This window comes from Giraffa tippelskirchi, chromosome 4 (genome assembly GCF_054371585.1).
Source record: "Giraffa tippelskirchi isolate mGirTip1 chromosome 4, T2T-mGirTip1v1.2.pri, whole genome shotgun sequence".
NCBI classification, from domain to species: Eukaryota; Metazoa; Chordata; class Mammalia; order Artiodactyla; family Giraffidae; genus Giraffa; species Giraffa tippelskirchi.
Genome location: NC_137278.1, coordinates 18,619,879 through 18,642,789, shown reverse-complemented (window position 1 = coordinate 18,642,789; position 22,911 = coordinate 18,619,879). Strand labels below are relative to the sequence as shown.

The 22,911-nt window shown below is 48.0% G+C and overlaps 1 protein-coding gene across 7 annotated transcripts in view; it reads right to left on the bottom strand.

The window, feature by feature from the left end:
* Positions 1–22,911, bottom strand: part of GRHL1 (grainyhead like transcription factor 1) — a 52,282-nt gene that overhangs the window by 3,634 nt on the left and 25,737 nt on the right. For 3 of the 7 annotated variants that reach the window (XM_081596472.1, XM_081596469.1, XM_081596467.1), the window contains exons 9-15: positions 14,441–14,599; positions 10,536–10,587; positions 9,110–9,249; positions 8,011–8,048; positions 4,960–5,051; positions 4,541–4,626; positions 412–476 (exon numbers count right to left, since the gene is read on the bottom strand). In XM_081596472.1, coding sequence (XP_081452598.1) covers positions 412–476; positions 4,541–4,626; positions 4,960–5,051; positions 8,011–8,048; positions 9,110–9,249; positions 10,536–10,587; positions 14,441–14,599 — 632 coding nt within the window. Of the gene's footprint in view, positions 1–411; positions 477–4,540; positions 4,627–4,959; positions 5,052–8,010; positions 8,049–9,109; positions 9,250–10,499; positions 10,588–14,440; positions 14,600–22,911 lie in introns of all 7 variants that reach the window. The other 4 variants (XM_081596470.1, XM_081596468.1, XM_081596466.1 and 1 more) reach the window with 2 other exon arrangements.

Genomic DNA, 22,911 nt, shown 5'->3' with positions numbered 1-22,911 from the left:
GGAGGGGCTGGTCTGTGACATTGACATCACTCGGAGGGGCTGTTCTGTGACATTGACATCACTCGGAGGGGCTGTTCTGTGACACTGACATCCCTCGGAGGGGCTGTTCTGGGACACTGACATCACTCGGAGGGGCTGTTCTATGAACTGACATCACTCGGAGGGGCTGTTCTGGGACACTGACATCACTCGGAGGGGCTGTTCTATGAACTGACATCACTCGGAGGGGCTGGTCTATGACGTTGACATCACTCAGAGGGGCTGGTCTGTGACACTGACATCACTCCTAGTCTCTGCTCTGACACTGACATCACTCGGAGGGGCTGGTCTGCGACACTGACATCACTCAGAGGGGCTGTTCTGTGACACTGACATCACTCAGAGGCTCTAAGGCTGCCAGTCAACACTCACCCTTTTTTACACTTCTTGAAGATTTTCCCAATCTTTTCTTGGGGAACATCATATTTGTCAGAGATCTAAGAGAACAAAAGAAAAATAATATTACAAAGTTTTGTGTTCATGACTCGACAAAATAATACATTCATACAGTGGTACAGACACTTAGCTTTCTGTTTCTCACATATGCACACACAAAGACACAGATGAGGGCCTGTCTATCCTGGGAAGGGGGTGCTACCTGCCTTTGGAGAGCTGGAATCAGGAGTCTGTTGCTTCCCAAAGTCACAGGTGTCACAACTCTATTATATGGCCATGGTTTTTTGAAATTAATACCTTACAGAGCAGTGTTAGGTTTACAGAGAAAGTACAGAGCTGCTCTCTCCACCCAACATCCATGCGCTGCACTTGTCCTGTCTGATGAGTGGACCCTGCTGCAACAAGAAAACTAAAGTCCTCTGTCCACCTCTCTGAGCTGGGAGCTCCATGAGTGCTGACACTCACGTTGGCCCCTCTCTGAGCTGTGCGCTCCAAGTGTGCTAACATCCACATGGGCCCCTCTCTGAGCTGTGCGCTCCAAGTGGGCTGACGTCCATGTGGGCCCCTTTCCGAACTGCAGGCTCCATGCATGTTGACGTCCACGTGGGCCTGTCTCCAAGCTGCAGGCTCCATGCATGTTGACGTCTACGTGGGCCCCTCTCTGAGCTAAGCGCTCCAAGTGGGCTAACGTCCATGTGGGCCCCTCTCTGAGCTGGGAGCTCCATGCGTGTTGACCTCCACGTTGGCCCCTCTCTGAACTCTGAGCTCCATGCGTGCTGACGTCCATGTGGGCCCCTCTCTGAGCTGCAGGCTCCACACGTGCTGACGTCCATGTGGGCCCCTCTCTTGAGCTGCAGGCTCCACGCGTGTTGACATCCATGTGGGCCCCTCTCTGAGCTGGGAGCTCCATGCATGTTGACATCCATGTGGGCCCCTCTCAGAGCTGCAGGCTCCATGCATGTTGACATCCATGTGGGCCCCTCTCTGAGCTGCAGGCTCCATGCATGTTGACATCCATGTGGGCCCCTCTCTGAGCTGCAGGCTCCACGCATGTTGACATCCATGTGGGCCCCTCTCTGAGCTGGGAGCTCCACGCGTGTTGACATCCATGTGGGCCCCTCTCCGAGCTGCAGGCTCCATGCATGTTGACATCCATGTGGGCCCCTCTCCGAGCTGCAGGCTCCATGCGTGTTGACAAGCATCCTGTCCAGGCACTTGTACACAAAGGCCTCACTCTGGAGTCAGACACGCCTAAACAGCGTCAGTTCTGACTCAGTTTCCACTGGCAGGTGACCGTTCTAACCCTTGGCCTCCTCTCAACAGGAAAGAGGGACCCTACCTCACATACCCCATGACTGTCGTGGGATTAAGGTGTGTCCAGCACAAAGCAGGAGTTCATTTTGGATACGGAATCACAAGAAGGAAGGAACTGTTTTATTCCCTAGCTCAGAAGGAACATTCAAGGGCCCTGGCCACAGCCAGGCCGGTGCCTCGTCAAGGGCGGAGCCTCTCAGGGGGGCAGTGGGCTCTGGCTGAGGCGTGGCCGTGGGCCCCAGTCCCAGCCCACCTCCCTTCTCGACCGGGGGTGCAGGGTCCACACAGTGCAGTGAGCTCTGGAGGTTTCCTCTCGGGCACAGAGCTGTCTGCACAGGGAGAGGACAGCTACTCCAAGGACCAGGGGCTGATTCAGCCTATGTCAGACACTGTTATCTGAGCAGCTATCCAGACCGCTCCCACCCAGGGGTCACCGCCCTGCCCACCCTCGATCTGAAGAGCACAGCTCTGGGCGGCCCTGAAATTGGGGCCTCAGAAGACCAGCCTGCAGATCACTTTCAATCTAACAAAGATATACTGTACACGTCGAACCACATCCAAGCTGCCATCATACACGTTCACCTCTTTTCTGTACCACTGGAGGATCACTGTGTTTATGAGACCCCTAGCCCAGGAGATGGGAGGCTGGGATGAATTCCTTAAGCGCTGTGAATGAGTTATATTTGGCACAGCGAGTCCCAGTCTTTTCCACAATCTCCTCTCTCTCCATCATCAAGAAGTGAGGAAGAGCTATCAGGAGACAAGGAAGCCAGAGGAACCAGAAGTCACAGGAAGCTGAATGACCCAGAGCAGAGGGCGACAGGTGGCGCTGGGTGCCGCTGGCTGAGGTGCAGGGGAGGAGCCGTGGTGACACCTGGTTCCCCGAGACTGAGCGACAGCACCCCCTGGCTGCCATCCTCTGCACTGCCTTAGTTCTCCCTGTAGCATCCATAAGTTCAGTTCAGTCGCTCAGTCACATCCGACTGTGACCCCATGGCCTGCAGCACGCCAGGCTTCCCAGTCCATCACCAACTCCTGAAGCTTATTCAAACTCATGCCCATCAAGTTGGTGATGCCATCCAGCCATCTCATCCTCTGTCGTTCCCTTCTCCTCCTGCCTTCAATCTTTCCCAGCATCAGGGTCTTTTCAAATGAATCCGTTCTTTGCATCAGGTGGCCAAAGGATCCGAGTTTCAGCTTCAGCATCAGTCCTTGCAATGAATATTCAGGACTGATTTCCTTTAGGATGGACTGGTTGGATCTCCTTGCAGTCCAAGGGACTCTCAAGAGTCTTCTCCAACACCACAGTTCAAAAGCACCAATTCTTTGGTGCTCAGCTTTCTTTATAGGCCAACTTTCACATCCATACATGACCACTGGGAAAATCATAGCCTTGACTAGATAGACCTTTGTTGACAAAGTGATGTCTCTGCTTCTTAATATGCTGTCTAGGTTGGTCATAACTTTTCTTCCAAAGAGCAAGCGTCTTTTAATTTCATGGCTGCCACCTGCAGTGATTTTGGAGCCTCAAAAAATAAAGTCTCTCACTGTTTCCCCATCTATCTGCCACGAAGTGATGGGACCAGATGCCATGATCTTAGTTTTCTGAATGTTGAGCTTTACGCCAACTTCTTCACTCTCCTCTTTCACTTTTATCAAGAGTCTCTTTAGTTCTTCTTCCCTTTCTGCCATAAGGGTGGTGTCATCTGCATATCTGAGGTTACTGCTATTTCTCCCGCATCCATCAGTGCTACCTGGCAAATTACACCATGGCCTCTGCCGATTTCACTGTAGCCGTCTTCCTAACCAGAACCTAAACTCCACTCAGCACTGGGTCATGTACTCCTATATCTCCAGTGCCAAGAACAGTGCCTGGCACAAAGTAGGCCCTTCACAAATGTTTGTTAAATGAATTCAACATTCGGCAGTAGTCAGGGGAAACCTGCTTCCAGCCAAGTTATGGACTCACTTTGAGCTCAAAGATTCTGATGATTTATAGGGGCCCGAGGTGGATACATATCAAGACACAGTGCTGATCCCTTGAATTTCATTCTGGGGCAAAGCCAAAACAGGGATCAGTCTGGCACCCTTCTCGTGTCTCTCTATGATGTCCCCAAGGGCAGGCTGGGGTCAGTGTTCTCTTGGGCCATTTGCTGAGATACTGCAGCAAAAGGATCTCCGAGTCACTGAGGTCGTATGGGCCTCTTCTCAAGCTAGACATGCAGGTGATCAGAAGTGTGCAACTAGTGACTTCATTTTAAATCACCTGGCTGTGGTCACCTCTGGTCACAACTCTGCCTTTTCACAAACAGGCTTCGGGTAAGATCTTGACATGAATTCAGTCATTCCCCAAGATCAGGAGTTCCTAAGGCCGATGGAGGAGCCACCGTTTTATGTGTGGAAGTTTTTAAGATTTTGATAGAAATAATTTTTGTTGGCTTCTAAGTAGTCTATTAAGTGGCAATCTCTTTTTAACCAAGCACTGGAAAGTTAAACCATTCCAAGGGTCATCACAAATCCACTCAGTTCAGTGGACTAGCTGCTGCTGGGTGATTACTATCTACCAATGGGTGCGCTGGGCACAGTGGTGTGAGGTAGGAACAGCCCTGCAGCTGCTGAAGACCAAGTTGAGGGGGGGTCGGGGTGAAACGTGGCACGTGCCTTGGCCACAGACAAGGTGCTGGGACTCAGGAAAGGCTTCAGCACCACCGAGGGACCTGGACGGGCTGGTAAAATTTGTTCTGATCGAATTCTATGCAAGTAAGAGGATTACGAAGCTCCTACTACTTACAGCTTCCATCAGGCCTTTCAAGGATGGAGTCTTGAGCATCAGGGCATCGAAGACTTCTTCTGACTCCTTCCGCACGTACAGCAGCACTGATCCCCAGTGGGGAAGAAAGAGGGAAAAGTGTTATTTGTTGATAGCAAAACAAGAAAACGGATTGTGGGTATTGGGAAAAACAAAAAGAGACGTCCACATTAAGGATGGCAAACATGAACCAATATAAAATCTGTCTCAAGGAACACAGCTTTCAGCTTCTTTTTAACTCTGCTGGAAGTCCCAGCTCAAGCCAGGAGGAGCTGCTCTGACCGAGGAACACTCAAGGGATGTCACCACTGATGAGGTCTGTTTGAGGAATTCATGTTTTGGCTGGATTCAGAGCTCACTTCCCACTGAAAACTCCCATTACGAAATGTAAACCAACACACCTCTCTTTGGTTCTTCTATCCGGGTCAGCTTAGCAGGAGGCGGGATCACAAAGTCGTCTTCCGAGCTATACGGCCCCCTCTTCAAGCTGGACCTGCAGGTGATCCAAGGTGTGCAATTAGTGACTTCACTTTCGATCACTTGCAAAAACAAAAGGAGTTTCGGGGTGTTATCACTGGATTTTACATTTAAAATGCCCTTTGTCCTTTACCTGGGCCAGCTGCCTTTATTTTGTGGATGAAAATCTGGGGCTTAAGGGAAGAAGCTGACCGAGCCGGGCTCGTGCGACTGAACGGCAGAGGAGGGCCACGCTCGGGAGCCTGCCGGACGCCCCTGCTGCTCTCACACAGCTCCGGCTGCCCTCTCGGAGATGGGCTTTCTCTTCAGGAAAAAAACTTACGAAGGAGGTGGGATGTGAGATTCATGTGAAGGTGGTAACAGAGGAGACAGCGTGTCAAAAAAGGGAGGATGTGTGAGCGGGAAAATGCTAAACCAGGCTGGCTGAGACAGAAAGTCCCGGAGGAAGATGAATCTAATCCAGAAAACCTTGATCACTCAGCTCTTGGGAAGTTTAGACTTTTATGTTGCAGTGATCAGGGAGTCGACCGTTCTGAGAGTCAAGAAGGCTACAATTGGGGTGCGGCAGAGACTGGAGTGGACACCAGGATCTACGAGCAGAAAATGAGTGGGATGACTCTGGAGACAATCACAGCACCAAAGCCCAGAGGACTGGAAAAAATACGGCAGTGTTGGTGGAAATACAAAGGGAGGGGAAACATTTCCAGTTGCATATGAAGAAAGAAGGGCTTCCCTGATAGCTCAGTTGGTAAAGAATCCGCCTGCAATGCAGGAGACCCTGGTTCGATTCCTGGGTTGGGAAGATCCCCTGGAGAAGGGATAGGCTACCCACTCCAGTCTTCTTGGGCTTCCCTGGTGGCTCAGCTGGTAAAATCCACCTGCAATGCGGAAGACCTAGGTTCGATTCCTGGGTCAGGAAGATCCCCTGGAGTAGGGAAAGGCTACCCACTCCAGTATTCTGGTTTGGAGAATTGCATGAACTACAGTCCATGGGGTTGCAAAGAGTCAGACACGACTGAACGACTTTCACTTTCATGAAGAAAGAAGTGAAGAGACCAGCAGGACTGGCTGTCAAAGGCACAAGTCACAGTGAGCTCACTGTTGTGAGTTTCAGTGAGTGAGCAAGAAAATAGTGAAAAAAAAACCCCAAAAAACTGAAAACGAAGTAAGTACGAGCTTCTGAGCAGAACCATCACTTTAAGAATAGTAGCTGGACCTTAAAATGCTATGTCTCAGATTCCAGCACAGAACAGGCCTCCAATGAAAGCACCTGCAGGACTCAGGTCTGAGAACACGAGTTAGAGAGGCTGCGGAGAGCCCGCCTTCCGCGAGGCCTGTGGTCCATTTGGGTGGGCGTGGGGAGCCGGGATAGCCCACAGAAGGTGACCGGACCCTCGCCTGGTGGGGCGCTGGGCGGGAGGGCTGCCGGCGAGGCTGAGAAGGGTGCCCCCGGGGGCAGGGGGCATTGACACCATCACAGCAACCAGCACACCCAGGGGCCTCCTCCAGCTTTCTGAAGCCCGATCTCCACAGGAACCCGGGTTTCTTAGAGCAGAGGCTGATTTTGGGGCCAGAGTAGTGGAGAAAAACAAGTGCCTGGAACACGCCATGTCTGAAGGTGAGGAGGTGCTGGAGCGGTGAGGGCAGGAGGGTCATGCCGGAGTGATCCAGGAGCGAGAGAGAGGGACCCTGCTGGCCCTGGGACCAGTGAGCAGAGTAAATGACAATGACGGATCACAACGTATTGAATACAATGGGAACTCACAAGCCCATGCTGATGCAATGCAAATGAGAAATTAAAAGCTTGACAAGGAGTGAGATGTTTACAAAGCACCTCCCCTCAAAACACCTACTACAAGAGGAGAAAGAGTTTCACTCCACAGTGGAGAAGCCTGGCAGAGGCTGCCTGAATCAAGTGACCAGAGCAAACATCGCCAGCGGGGGTGCCCCTGACAGGACACGCTGAGGGCAGGGCCCTGTCCGTGCCAGTCCTGCCCAGACGCATCACCCACCCTGAGAGAAAACCACGGACAGACCCAGACAGAGGGACAGCCTACAAAACGGCGGGAGTGTGACCTGCAGAAGCATGAGCTCAGGAAAGCCAAGGAGAGGCGGAAGCTGTTCCCAGTGGAAGGAGATTCAGGAGCCAGGGCAACGAAAGACCCTGTGTGAGTCTGAAAGGAACCTTTTTTGGCCATAAATGATGTTTTTGGAACAATTAGCAAAGCCTGGACTGGGTGGTACCATGCTAAGGCCTTGATGTCAACATTCTGACTGTGTTATGCAGGGGAACATCCTCATTGGTGGAAACATACAAACCTAGACAGAGTATTAAAAAGCAGAGACATCACTTTGCCTACAAAGGTCCGTCTAGTCAAAGCTATGGTTTTCCCAGTAGTCCTGTATGGATGTGAGAGTTGGGACTATAAATAAGGCTGAGGGCCAAAGAATTGATGCCTTTGAACTGTGGTGTTGGAGAAGACTCTTGAGAGTCCCTTGGACTGCAAGGAGATCCAACCAGTCCATCCTAAAGGAAAGCAGTCCTGAATATTCACTGGAAGGACTGATGCTGAAGCTGAAGTGCCAACATTCTGGCCACCGAATTTGAAGAACTGACTCACTGGAAAGACTCTGATGCTGGGAAAAGACTGAAGGCAGGAGGAGAAGAGGATGACAGAGGATGAGATGGTTGGATGGCAACACTGACTCAATGCATATGCGTTTGAGCAAGCTCCGGGAGTTGGTGATGGACAGGGAGGCCTGGCGTGCTGCAGTCCATGGGGTTGCAAAGAGTCGGACATGACTGAGCAACTGAACAACAACAACAACCAAGGACTCAGGGGTGTTGGGTCACTGCCAGCAACTTACTCTCCAGTGACTCAGGAAAAAGTGAGTTCTTTGTACTGTAATTATTCTAGAGGTTACAGAATGTTTCAAAATAAAAAGAATTTAGTAAAACAAAACATAAATCTTACCCTTCACCCTCCAACTCTTCTGAGGCAATGGGAAGGACCTAAGACCAAGGAAAAAAAAAAGACTGCTTTTCAAGCATATGCTAAAATATTTCAGACCTTAAACAAATTATTCTTAAAACGAAAGTAATTTGGAATGAGACCAATCTCACACAAAATCCGTTAGCCTTATTTTTCAATGAACAGATTCTTAAAGGTGTCTTGAACTCCAGTTTAGAAGCTGGCAAACTACAGCCCATGAACCAAGTCTGGCCTGACACCTATTTATGTAAATATAGTATTTACTGGTGCACAGCCACGCCCATTCCTGGCACAGTGTTTAAGGTGATTTTGGCCCCACAACAGCGGAGGCAAGTCACAACAGAGAGCCCCCCAAAGCCTAAAATGTTTATTCTTGGGCCCTTTACAGCACAAGATTACTGAGCCCTGCTCACCCTAGACTCATGAGAAACTGAATATCCTGACAGTGCCTTTCCTGAAGAACTCTGCAAACATATCTGTCTGTTGGAATCTGTGTACAAAGCTCCTGGCAAACGTCTCTGGGGCATCTACCTGAACTCAGGTGGAGGGCATGCTCCACTCCATCCGAGTCCAACCTCCACTGAGCTTCTGCTCCAAGCAAAGTGTGATTGCAGCTTTGATAAATTTCAGATTAGCAGCTGAGACATGACCAAACATGTGCCAGAGACGGCCCCCTAACTGAAACTGCGAGGAGAGTGCTCAGACATCCTTCATCCTATTAAGGCTCCCATGCCTGGTATTCCTCGGCGTTTTCCTCCTGTCCAGACCCATGGAAGTGAAATTCACAAGATCACAGACTCAACTCCACATGTTATTATTCCAGTATCTTTTAAAGAGCTGAAGACACCAACAGATAACATCCATACAGAATTAAGTCGGCAGGTCTGGGGCTGTGGTTCCACGGCAATGATGCTTTCACACACCTGACCACGACGACATTACGTCGCCCAAACCAGACACTCCAAAGAGCTGACCCCTAACCCTGGCCAGACCTCACCAAGCTCTAGCTTCTGTTTGCCAAACACTCTCCTCCTGTGGCCTGTCGCTTCCTAGCAGCCACCCTGGGATCCGGGTTACCTACGTGAGCACCCCGCTGAAGGCTGGCAAAGTGTACGTCGGGGATGAAGAGGACGGGCTGGGTGTCGAGATCAATGAAGGGCTTGAAAACCGTGATGTCCATGCGCTTGTGAGAGGGAAGAAGCGGCACTTTGACGTCAGAAACTGAAAAAAAAAAACAAAACACGAGGACACCACAGTCAGCAGCTTCTGTTCCCAGACTGCCGGCAGGCTACAGAGCATCTTCCTTGTTTAAGAAACTTAAATTATAGCAGAACAGCAGATACAGGTCATGCTGCCTGAACTGCGAAAAATTACACTTAGTGTGAAGGAACGTATTTGTATTTGCACTGAAATCAATCAATCGCACATCTTACCAAAGGCAGGAGAGAAAAAGCCATGTTTAAACACAAAGACACACACAGAGAAAGATCTAGAACGGAGGCAAAGCATGTGAAGTTTCTGCCTGAAAGGCTAGAACTTAACGATTGTATAAACATAATTTAGAGGTAATTTCACCCTGGCTCTTCTCATTAGATAATCTGTTCTGACAGCGGTGTACTCTTGACTTCAGAACAGGCACCTCAACCCCAGACCTTCATCTTCAGAACCGAACCCCAGGGAGGCGGAGAGACAACGTGACTGTCTAACCCTTTATGTACTGAGTTACAGACTCCGCTGTCCCCCAGCCCCCGGCCCTGTGGTGCTTAGTGATGAGCTTTCTAAGCCTCTGAGCGGCTCTCTGAAGGGACGTCTCCTGAGCTGCACTGTGAGGCCAGCCGCAGAGCCAGGACAGGCGTGCAGCCACGTCTGCTGGGTGCCGGCCACGCAGAGCGCAGGTGGGGCCATCCGAGCTCCAGCTGTGCAGAGCGTGCGCTTTTTTCCTTCCTTTTAGCTGAGAGCTACGGGATTCTGTGAATATGAATGCTGGCCATATTAAAAAGGAAAAAGAAAAAAAAAGCTTTCCTGGTGCAACGTCCAAACAGAAGCCCTATAGATTCTGCAAATGTTAAGAATATCTGACAGAAGAACACTACGCTTATTTCAAACTAAGACAACGTGAATTCCAAAGGGTGTTACTATTACTCTTAAAAATCTAGGCCAGTTCCAATCTCATCATCAGCTATTCGGGTGGAACGTGTGTTATTTGTCAGGAACGAGGGCCAGCAACCTGAACCAGAACTGAGGGCCAAAACCGTCTGAACTCTGGAAAAACTCAGGACTCCTTCCTGGAGTTCCCTGAGCATGACTTAGTTCAGGCCCTCGTCAGTCTTTGCGTCCTGGTTAAAGGAAGCAAAGCTATCACTTCACAGCAGTAAGAAGAAAATATCCACTATGCTAGCTTCTGTTTACAAACTTGAGTTACTGTCGGAACGAAAAGGTCTAAAACGCTTGGCAGAAACGCTTCTACTTACAGGCATTCAACTGGGAGCTGGGGTCAGTGCACTTGCCTTTTCTTTTGCTTTGTTTTCGTTCTTCATCTCTGATCTTCCGTTCGGCTCCCTGGGTGGAGAGAAGACAAGAGGTGGCTCTGTTTACTGTTTAGCTCTTATCCTGACCTTCGGCAGGAAAATACCTCCTCTTTGGAGGTGAACTGCACTGCTTATTATACTCGTGGAGCTTATCAGGGTAGTTTCCTCTAAAAAAGCCCTTTCTTAAAACTGTTTTTAAATTAGAAAAAAATCACAGGAAAACACTTGTTAAAAAAACAAAGAGAGCAGAATTCCCCTCAACAATGAATGAGGCCAGGTCAAATGGAAGCCAAGAAAATCAGCTAACATACCATACACTGGCTTCAAAGACGCAAGTAACTTTTCTTATTGCCTAATAACAAGAAAATAAGAGAAAAAAATACAAGCTGATCCCACTTTGTGTATACTGTCCTGTATGGCCAATGTGGTTACTGAAAACTGATTCTGTCCAAGGTCTCGGCATTGACTAAGTGATAGATCCAACCAACTATGACTCACAAGAGCAAATATTAATCTGCAGTCACTTGAAAACTTTACTCCCAGGCCTACAACGAGGATATACACACATGGTGCAAGAACTACACAAAGAACAGCAGTGCTGCACAAGCGGACCCACAAGTACGTTAGGAACAAACACAACCTGAAATTAAGCAAGTAAGCAAAATGAAAACAAAATTATTCATTAGCTATTTTGCTTGACCTACTTGCATTTATTTCTAGATGGTGCAGATTTGTTTACAAAGTTATTCACGTTCCTTGGTAGCTCCACGGTAAAGAATCTGCCTGCAATGCAGGAGACCTGAGTTCGATCCCTGGGTCGGGAAGATCCCCTGGAGAAGGGAATGGCAATCCAATCCAGTATTTTTGCCTGGAGAATCCCACGGACAGAGGAGCCAAGCAAGCAACAAACCATGGGGTTGCAGAGTCAGACACGACTGAGTGAGTAGCACTTTTTTTGTTAAAGAACTGGTTATTTATTCTTCAGTAAATACACTCCCTGATAGCAAACAGTGGCAATAAAAATCATCCAGTTGATTTGGCACGATTATACAATAAAACCACATTTTAAAATATGGAATGAAAAACCACCTTCTACATTTATCGATACATCACTAATGTATCAATACACACAAACTTGCCCATCACCACTGCTACATGACGCTAATGCAAACACTACGTCCCTGACGGAGAAGAACAGGCGAAGGTCACCAGGCTCCTCGCCATTACCGTCTGGGGTTGGTCTGTGTCTTCCTCAGTTCCTTCTGATGGTCTAAAAATAACCCCATGTCAAAGTCTTTGCAACCCCATGGATGGTAGCCTACCAGGCTCCTCTGTCTGTGGGATTTCCCAGGCAAGAATACTGGAGCGAGTTGCCATTTCCTTCTCCAGGGGGATCTTCCCGACCCAGGGATCGAACCCGAGTCTCCTGCATTAGCAGGAGGGTTCTTTACCACTGGGCCACCAGGGAAGCCCCCAGACCTGCCTAGCAGACCTGGAAGATCCAAAAGAAGACCTGGAAGATCCAACTGTTTCCAAGGAGGTTTGCCAGATCTCAGGACAAGGCTCAGGAAGACTCATGGCTGACAGGCACAACCGACAGCCAGCAAGGTCAAGGTCACAGCCTTTGGGGTCCTGTAAGATCCCAGGAGCCAGGAAACCCCGAGTGAGGTGGAGGATGGAACCACCGCAATAACCCAGAACTGACATGGGAATCCACGGCTAGGCTACCGAAGCCACGGTCCATGTGCTCAAAAAGCCTGTGGGAAAAACTGAACATGGTAAGCAGAGTCTTGGAAGACATAAAATAGATCCAAACTGATCTTCCAGAGATGAAAACTACATAGTTTCATACAGGGAAAGATGGTGAGCACATGCCAAAAAAAATGTTTTTAATTAAACGGATAAAACTTGAACCTCTCCCTAGAATTTTTAGAAAAAGGACATGGACATAACGATCGTTTTTCTTTTGGCTCTAAGGAAGAATGTGGCATGAAGGAAGAAAATCTGAGTAGGGGTCAGAGACCTCTGCTCCGGAGCAGATGTGACTTGCCACCAGTTAAGATGCAGCATGTGAGAAAGCAGGGAGCAGGCTGGGGGGAAAGGAGGAGGAATGAGGCCCCTAAGAGATGCCCACGTCTGATGCCCAGAGCCTGGGCCTCCATCACTTCTACAGCAAGAGGAGGAGGCTGGGCTGACTGCAAGACAGGGAGAGTCACAAGTGTCCACACAGCTGAAGAGCCAGAGGTGGAGGGAGCAGGATGGCTCGGAAGGCGGGCAGGGCCACGAGCCAAGGACTGAGGGCAGCCCTAGACAGCGGAAAGGCAGGGGAACGGGTTCTCCACGAGAGACTCCAGACGGAATCAGGCTTCCGGCACCTTGACTTTTGCCCAGTAAGACTTGGGTCAGACTCCCTGACCTACAGAACTGGAAGATGACAGAAGCGTGTCATTTCAAGCCACTAAGTTTGTGGTCATTTGTCAACAGCAACAACAGAGGACTAATACAACTGATACATGACGAGGCACATGGCAGGTGCTCGATAAACATCACTGGACCTGCCCTCTGGACCTGGAAGGTCTCAGGCTCTCCCCCTGGAGCCAACACAGTGCTCTGTGCATCCAAAGCACAAGTCAGGACACCAGGCCTCCTATGGCAAATTCACTTCCGGGTTCTTAGCACCTTCTAAAAAAGTCTTCGTAACACAGAGGTTCAAACAGGATGAAAAGAGGAGACTGGCAAGAAAAAAAAAAATACAATCCGGTATTTCTGAGTGGGAAAAGTCAGAGTCATCTTCAATCTTAGTTCAGTGAACAGTTCTGCCCCATTCTGGAGGACACCACTGTCTCCAGTCCCCAGGGCACCAGGGCCTGCCAGCTTCTTTCTGGATTTAATCCAGCTGAGCGCTGCACCCAGCAAAAGTGCCCATCTCTTCTCCAGAAAACAAGGAGTCACAGCAGAGAGAAGGAATGACACTGACACCACGTGGGCCCGTGCTCTCGCTTCCCACCCACCTGCTGCTGTCAGCAAGAATCTGAAGCTCACCTTCCCCTGCCTTAGTGAGCTGCCGGACCACCTGCCAAACAGCCTGAAGGGAGATGTGCCAGTGACCACACAGACCGGGAATCCTCGGACACAGAGCTCAGGAAGACCTCCAACTCCAGGCCACTGCCCGCAGGTCCCTGCGAGCTGAGGGCCCACCCAGGACTGGGTGCACTGTCCCTGTACAGTGTCCCTGCGTCCCACCCTGTCAGGCACGCCTGACAGAACATGCTTATCGACCCTTCTGGTTTTTCAGTCAAAAGGAGATTAGTTTTCTCCCCTGTATAATGTGATTTTGCATGGCTAAAACATGAACTGCTAATTTACGATCAGCTATTTTATATTATCAGCAATACATGCTTCAGTTCTGTTAGCTGCTCAGTAGTGTCCAACTCTTTGCAACTCCATGGACTGCAGCACGCCAGGCCTCCCTGTTCATCACTAACTCCCAGAGCTTGCTCAAACTCATGTCCATCGAGTCGGTGATGCCATCCAACCATCTCATCTTCTGTTGTCCCCTTCTCCTCCTGCCTTCAATCTTTCCCACCTTCAGGGTCTTTTCCAATGAGTCAGTTCTTCCCATCAGGTGGCCAAAGTATTGGAGTTTCAGCTTCAACATCAGTCCTTCCAATGAATATTCTGGACTGATTTCCTTTAGGATGGACTGGTTGGATCTCCTTGCAGTCCAAGGGACTCTCAAGAGTCTTCTCCAACACCACAGTTCAAAAGCATCACCACTTCTCCAACACCGCAGTTCATACTAGACTTAAGTATAAGAAAGGCCTTGGTCTTTTCCTATGAGGAAGGGTGTATTCTAAGTGTCCACATCCAGTCGATGGCCTTACCTTGTCACAGAAGACCTTTATCTGGCAGTATGCCCGATGCACAGGCTTGTTGCTGCGGTTGTTATAGCTGTAGGTGTCAATTTGGATGTTCAGAGGCAACCCCTTCACACCCTTCTGAGAAGAGAAGTCTGTGCTCAAGCAGTTCACAGAGATGAAAACCTGCAAATGGAAGAAAAGTTTCCATAAGCAACAGCATCGACAGTAACCCCTTGCACAGCTGGTAAAAACACTAATGCCATGGAAATGATTCAGATTATGTTTGAAACGAGAGCGCGTCTTCTCATTTAAAAGAAGATTTTTTAAAAGAGGTAATAAAGGGTTAATTTAAAATCACTTTTGGTCATAGGAATAACAGCTTTGACCCCTGTCAATTCTCCTCCCGGAAAACTTATTTAATAATCGGAAGGTGAATGAGGTCGGTTGTCTTTCTTGACGTCGTCTTTAAATGTTCCAAGGGGCCCAGGTGCTCTTTGCAGCTTTTTGAGAGCCTGCTGCAAACTCTCTGGGGATCTGCCTGCATTTGTGTCTATACCGTCTCCTAGGATAACCTGTAAAAGCTATGCTCCAACATCCTGGAGTTTATGAAATCAGTGAGTCACATGATTGAAGTGGCACTGAAGGCTGTTACTTAGAGAGACTCAGGTCAATCCTGTACACAAGCATGAACATGCTCAGGGTCCCCCCACCCCCGAACCTGTGAGTCTGGATTTTAACCTCTCCATACCCGGCCCACAGGTGTTTGAGCTCCCAGTCAATGCTTTCGTTTCAGAATTTATTTCTGATGCATAAGCACCACATGGTGGGTATTACTGGAACTACAGTTTTTAAAACAGCCTGGCACATTTCGAAGGCCCCAGACCCTTATTCCAGATTCCGGCCAGTCCATGAAGTGACAGCCCAGCAGCCCTAACAACTAAACACAGATCTACTACACTGGTGCAGGCTGCTGCTGGCTAAAGCAAGACCCAGAAAGAGAGATGTTTAAGTCACAAGACGGGGAAAACCTATAAGATGACAATAAGAGAGTAGGGAGTGGGAACAGAGTGCAAGGAGAAAGACAGTCACAAGGACAGAGAGGCTCTCCAGAAGGCATACAGGACGCCGAAGAGGGGTGTCCATGCCTGCACTCGTCTGTGTACTGTTTACAAGTAGAAGAGACCGAGACACCCTGAAAAGACTGAGGACTTGTCCAAGTAAACAGATGGAGCAGTCGTCGCCCCCCTCACTCTTCCATTCGGCCGCGCCCACTCTCTGCACCAAGGACGCGCCGGCAGTGTGGCCCTGCCCCAGCTCCGTGCTGGTCCCTCGTCCTCCCGCTGACCCACCCAGTGCACCCCACGGCTCCTCTCTGCTGCTCTGCATCTGAACGTCCAACCCCAGGCCCCGCTCCTGGAGTGTCTGCCTTCGGCCCGCACTGTGACACGGAGCCCGCAGCACCGAGCTTTACACACGGGCGTGTAAGCGTGCCTTACACACAGGGTCTCATGTCCCCACCACCACCCGGAGGGACTGCTGTCCTTGCTTACAGGTGAGGTCTGGACAGACCTTTAAACTGTCCCCTGCATAGAGAGCAAAAGGCTGGGAGTCATTTCTGGGTCTTTCCGCTTCTATTCCCTGCTGCCTCTCTTTCCCAAAGCAGCTTTTTTTTTTTCCTCCAAATTCAGGAAAGTTCTAAATTGACACAAGATAATTATATAAGTAATATTACATTTTAGCCAGTTACCTCGATAATATCCATTAAGGCAATTCCCCCCACCTGCCCACCTGTGATGGTGTACTGCAGTTTTTTTAAGTGTGTAAGTTTGTTTTTTTTTAAGGAGAACAACTGTTCTACAAATCTGTGTCGGCCTCTGCCACACATCAGTGTGAATCAGCCACAGGTACTCGTTATGTCCCCTCTCTCCTGAACCCCCTTCCCATCCCCTCCTCTTGGTTATCAGAGAGCACTGGGCTGAGCTCCCTGGGTCACCCAGCAAATTCTCACTTGCTGTCTCTTTTACATATGGTAACGTGTATGTTTCCACGCTATGCTCTCAATTCGTCCCACTCTCTCCTTCCCCTATTGTGTTCATCAGTCTGTTCTCTGTGCCTGTGTCTCCATGGCTGCCCTGCAAATAAGTCCATCAGTACCATCTTCCTAGATGCCATACGCATCCAAACCAGCTATTTATCCTAGACGATCCCCTGGATTTTCTTTACAACCTGGAACGGTATGCCATTTTTAGATATGTATGTTTTGTGTCCCAAGGGAAAGTGAAAGTCGCTCAGTTGTGTCCAACTCTTTGCGACCACATGGACTGTCCATGGAATTCTCCAGGCCAGAATACTGGAGTGGGTAGCCTTTCCCTTCTCCAGGGGATCTTCCCAACCCAGGTCTCTTGCACTGCAGGTGGATTCTTTACCAGCAGAGCCACAGGGAAGCCCAAGAACACTGGAGTGGGTAGCCTATCCCTTCTCCAGGGCATCTTCCTGACCCAGGAATCGAACTGGGCTATCCCGCATTGCAGGCAGATGCCTGACCAACTGAGCCATCAGAGAAGCCCCAAACTAGATCGTAAATACTCAGTAGGCTAGATCCATTTTCTCCATTTGGCACCTTTTTTAATAAAAACTTTTTATTTTGTGCTGGGGTCTGGCTGATTAACAATGTTGTGACAGTTTCAGGTGAACAGCGAAGGGACTCAGCTACACATATACACGTCTCCATTCTCCCCCAAGCTCCTTCCCATCCAGTCTGCCACAGAACATCGAGCAGAGTTCCATGAGCTGTTGGCACCTTTCTTAATACTTGGCATGGTTTTTGATCTAGCATTGCCTTACCTTGCCTATCGTTTTTCTTTCCGTTTACCTAATTTTCAGCATATGAGCAAATTGCTCTAATTTTTTAAATACATACATCTAGATACATAGGCAAAAGTAGCACATGTGAATTTCAGACCTACTACAGAAACTCAAGGCTTTGACTTTATATCTTTTCATATATATTTTTTTAAAAAAAAACATTTCATATACAATCTGTAAGTCCAACTTTAAAAGTTAGTCTATGGAATAGATGAAAAAAGGACAAACAGAATCGCAGACAGAAAGACAACAGCTCACGCAAACAACAGAACACATACAGTAACCGGTCACATTTTTTATTTTACAACTTGGTAGAAAATCGAAACTTTTCTCTATCATTCTAGGCTACAAGGCTCAATTCCTAACTCAAAAACAGTTGCCTGAAAAAAGTACACTTCACCCTCCACAATTCCAGGAAGTCTTTGCCCCAAAGTGATATCCCCTTTACAAGAGGATTTCCCGGTAATCCAATCTAAAACCTAACCTCCCCTGGCTTCCCAGCATCAAGTTTCTATTCAGAGCAGAAGTAAGGAGGCACCAAATCCCAGGGTCAGTATAAACACGGAGCCTTCAGAGAGACACCACTCCCTCTGCCGTTCACGACCACTTGCGATCAGTTTCTTGTATACGTACTTCTATTTTTTAATACCGACTCTTTCCAAACCTGGCAGTTTTCTACATGGGATCAGAGAGTGGACAGCATCCCTAACTCAGCATTAAAAAATGCCACCTTGTCTCAACAGACACGCAGACATACCGGTAAAAAGTGAACAGCATGTGCAGTGTCTGGTCCAGGAACAGGACGTTCCGAGTCAGTGGGCTGAAGGCCCGCAGGAGAAAGACGAGGGCGGCACGGGAACACGCCGGACAGTCATGGGGACAGCCAGCCCTGAGGGGGACATGCATGCCGTGTCTAAGCCTCAACCAAAGACTGACAAGAGGGCAAGATGCTGTACATACTAAGTTCTAGCAAGCAGTAATGTGGTCAACAGGAAAGGCCTTGGTCTGAAAATCAAAGCACCCAGTTTTGGTCCCAGCTCCATCACTAACTGTGCTGTGACATGGGCCAGGGTCCACTGGTCAAGGGCAGAGTTGTATGAGACCACCCCTAGCTGACTTTTAATTGCAGTGCCAGGTTGGTATTTATACTGAGGGTGATGAACCCTACATTCCTACTCTGTAAGTCTAGTGACAACAATTTTGTGTAATATGTTGATCAATCAACTTTTTACATATCATACTCTTTTTTAAGAGTCCCATGTAAGGTTGCCACTTAAAGTAACCATACTAACTACTTGTATAAAATTAAGAATCATGTGCAACAGTGGTTCTCAAAGTATGGCCAGAGCATCAGCCTGCCTGGAAGTCCGGGCCATCAGTCTGTACCGGAGACCGTGGGGCCAGCCCTGCTGTTCCTGCTCCCACCGGCCCGGGGTGGGTTTTGGGCTTGAGGATGGTTTCAGGTCCTCTCTGGTCATTCTCGTGATTGGCCAGGACAAAACCACTGCTGTCAAGTAATTAACTGTTTATGAACTTACACACTTTGAGCCATAGTAGAGCTCCTTTGGCTCCAAAACTCTGAGGTTAGTAAAACAAGTTCCAATGTATGATTTCCTTTCTTTAAGAAGTTCAGATGTGCTTACATGTGTTTATATGTATCCCATCAGGCATTTTTATATTAAAAAATTTTTTTACAGAGATACAGTCCTATTAAATAATAATATTCATTTAATCAATGGAAAGATAAAGATTAAAGCATCTGCTCAACCTTACTATTCAACAAGGTCATGCAAATCCTCAAGAATTCCTAGTTTAGAAGATAAACAGACCAGAGAAGAGTGTCTGTCAGACTGTACTTCTTATGTTTATGTGTGACGTTTGGTTTTCACAGGGGCTGACATGTGGGGATGAGCTGCGTGTCCGGATGGGGGTGTCAGGCTGACTGCTGGTGTCGTCCCCAAGGAGGACAGAGACCAGCCTTTCTGTTCCTGGGGCTGGAACACAGCACACGCTCAGCACGCAGGTTTTTAACAAGAGAAGGAAACTGCAGAGAGAGGAGTGAATAAACACAACCGAGACACATAAAGGAGTTCTCAAGTACTCATGTAAACCAGGAGTGGGCTAACTTTTTCTGCAGAAGGGTCTGATAAGAGCTTTTGCCTTCGTGGGCCAAATGCAACCACCCAGCTCTGCAGTGATGGTGCTAAAGCCACCACAGACAACACATGAGCAGAGGAGGGTGGTGGTATCTTGAAAAAACTACTCACGTGAACAGACCGCTGGATGGCCAGGGCTTGAGGGGCCGTCTCTAAGCCACTGGGACGTAACTGACCTTCACATCGCCACAACGTGGGAAACAGTGAGGAAGTGTCAGGCCCTTTTTGTGACTCAGCATTTCCACTTTCCACACAAGTGACCTCCTGAGAAGACAGCCGCTGGGGACATCTCACCAGTGTGACCTCCCCCGTGGACCCTCCCCCTCTATCAACGCAGCCCAGGCTCGCCAAGGGGACTCCACCAAGTCCTCGAGGAGAAGCGCGGTGTCCGGGAATCTTTATTTAGGAAGGTGACACTCTTTCATCAGTGGCACCCACGACAGGGAGATGGCAAATGTATGACATAAGACAGAGCTCTGCCCTGGGTCCTGGGGCAGCAACAAGACGGGTGTGTTCTGTTCCTCACCCGCGTCAACCCCAGGGGCTGGTTCTACCCGGCGGCTGGCCTTGACTTAACCTTGGACAACAGGCCAAGTCACCCACGTCTGGATAAGACAGAATATTCAGACCATTCTCACAGTGTAGAGAAATACTTTCTATACTGAGATTACAGAAAAACTCCACTATCCACTAAAGAAGGTGGGAAAGAGATAGAAAGATGAACTATTACGCATTCAATCCCTCCTCTATAAAACACAAGTATCACAATGGAATATTACGTAGCCATTAAGAAGAATACATTCAAATCAGTTCTAATGAGGTGGATGAAACTGGAGCCTATTATACAGAGTGAAGTAAGCCAGAAAGAAAAATACCAATACAGTATACTAACTCATATATATGGTATTTAGTTAATCGGTAAAGATAACCCTGTATGCAAGACATCAAAAGAGACACAGATAAATAAAACAGTATTATGGACTCTATGGCAGAGGGCGAGGGCGGGATGATATGGGAGAATGGCATTGAAGCATGTAAATTATCATATGTGAAACGAATCGCCAGTCCAGGTTTGATGCATGATACAGGGTGCTCGGGGCTGCTGCACCGGGATGACCTGGAGGGATGGGATGGGGAGAGTGGTGGGGGGGGTTCAGGATGGGGAACACATGTACACCCATGGTGGATTCATGTCAATGTATGGCAAAACAAATACAATGTTGTAAAGTTAAAAAATAGATAAATACACTAATTAAAAAAAAAAAACCACAAGTATGTTTGCATGCACACAGATACACACACACTTTAAAAAGTTTTATATCTGAAGTCTGAGAGTAGGCTGAATGATACACAACCTTCCTTCCTCAGAATGATGTAAAGATCTTTAAGAACTCAAATAATGACCCTTTCTCTATTTTCATATTTCCTTACCACTGATTTAGAGGAAAAGTTAGATTCTATTCAAATAATTGGAACATAAATCTCAAAAGATGAGCAATCAGTGTCCCCATCCAAAATCACTAGAGAAAAATATAAAACCTAACCACACACACACACACACACACACACACACACACACACACACACAACCCTGCTAAACAGGTGGAAGATGCTTGGCAAGATTCCTCTTTCATTGTCCAGCCCATTTTTCTAAGACAGTTCCTCATTACTGGCTGAGAATTCACGAGCTTGGAACTTTTCAAAAAATCTAATTTTGTTTTCATGTACTTAGAATTTTTCAAAAGATTTAATCTTGTCCTCAAAACTCAGTTTGAAAATGAAAACAAGAGAATAAAGAATTGCATTATCGAAGAAGTAACTTGTATAGATTTTTCATTCCAAATGTTGACAGGCACAGGACCAACAAGCAAGCAGACCCTGAGCTAGTTTACGATGGTTTTCCCAGGAAGCATTATGGCAGCCACACAATGCAGCTCACCAGCCAGCTGCTGTGCCCACAGCCACCCCTCAGATGGAAAGAAAGAGAGGAGGAAGACAGAGGGAACCAGTGTGCTCAGAAGACAGCCATGGTCAGCAGTTCACGTTCCAGCAGGTGGAGAGAACACGGCGGAGAACAGATTTTATAAACTCCCAACTCGCCTGCTCTTCGGGGGCTTCGCCTCTTGATGAAAGTGAAAGAGGAGAGTGAAAAAGTTGGCTTAAAGCTCTATACCACCAACCAAGACATAATTCCAGAAAACTTACTGACTCTCCAGTCTGAAGGGAGTAGTCAGATATGTGAGCTGAAACAAGTGAATTTCATTTGTAGGGAGAAGTTCTAGAAATATTGTTCATCTACCTAATTCACAGAAAGGAAGCTCTAACAAAGTAGAATTCATAAGGTGAAAGTTACAAAGATTATAAGCAGTTTAGTCAAAAGCTGAGTGTTGAGACTAACTTAAATATGTTATATTAGGTTAATTTTCATAAACAAAAAGGCTGTTTCTTATCCAAAATCTACCACAACAGTCATACTCACTCCATATTATTCTTCACATACAAGCAAAGAAACTGAGAGCCAGATGATACAGGTTTAATTTTTCCCACTGATTTAGGTGGAATTTTACACGTTATCGTACGACAGTGGCATTGCTGCTACACTAGTGAAAACCATTTCCCCTGACTTTCATAGTACGGTTTTCTCAATGAGCGGAAAGAAAAATTTCAAAATGTGCACCTTTAGATTCACTGAGAACATTCTGAACCATTCTTACGACAGTTTGGATCAAGTTTTCTTAATTAAACTTTTTTTTTTAAGGAATACACTTTTCATTTTAAGGGCTCCAATTTTTACATTATGATAAAGTTTCAAAGCAACACTCATAAGTGAGAGATGACAGTTGAGCCACATGGCGTCACCTCGGTGACGGGGACAATGGAAGAGCTTAGAGAAAAAGCCTGAAGGAACGGACCTGAGTTCTCAAGGCCTCCAGTACGCCAGCTCCACACTATGCTACTTTCGCACCTCCTTCACAGGACTTTTTATACACACTTTGGGGGGGTCTTATTTTTGTGGCTCAGCCGGTAAAGAATCCACCTGCAATGTGGGAGACCTGGGTTCGATCCCTGGGTCGGGAAGATCCCCTGGAGAAGGGCATGGCAACCCACTCCAGTATTCTGGCCTGGAGAATTCCATGGACTGTATAGTCCGTGGGGTCCCGAAGAGTTGGACACGATTGAGAGACTTTCACTCATTCCATTTATGATAACCTTTATTTCATTCTCTACTGACATCTCTCTTATGACTAAAGACCTAGCAACAACTGAAAGGACTTCTCTGAGATGCGTTTCCCTAGTTACCCCCAGAGAATCGCAGCTCCATTTTAGTATCTATCACGTGGTAGTTAAGTAGCCTCCCCGGACCCCTGTGGCCTTTTTCAGGCCAAGAGCCTCTGCACCCATCACCGAGGTCAAGGAAAGGAAGGAACAAGAGTACCGAACACGCCACCTCTACAGAACCCCTGGTCACTCTGT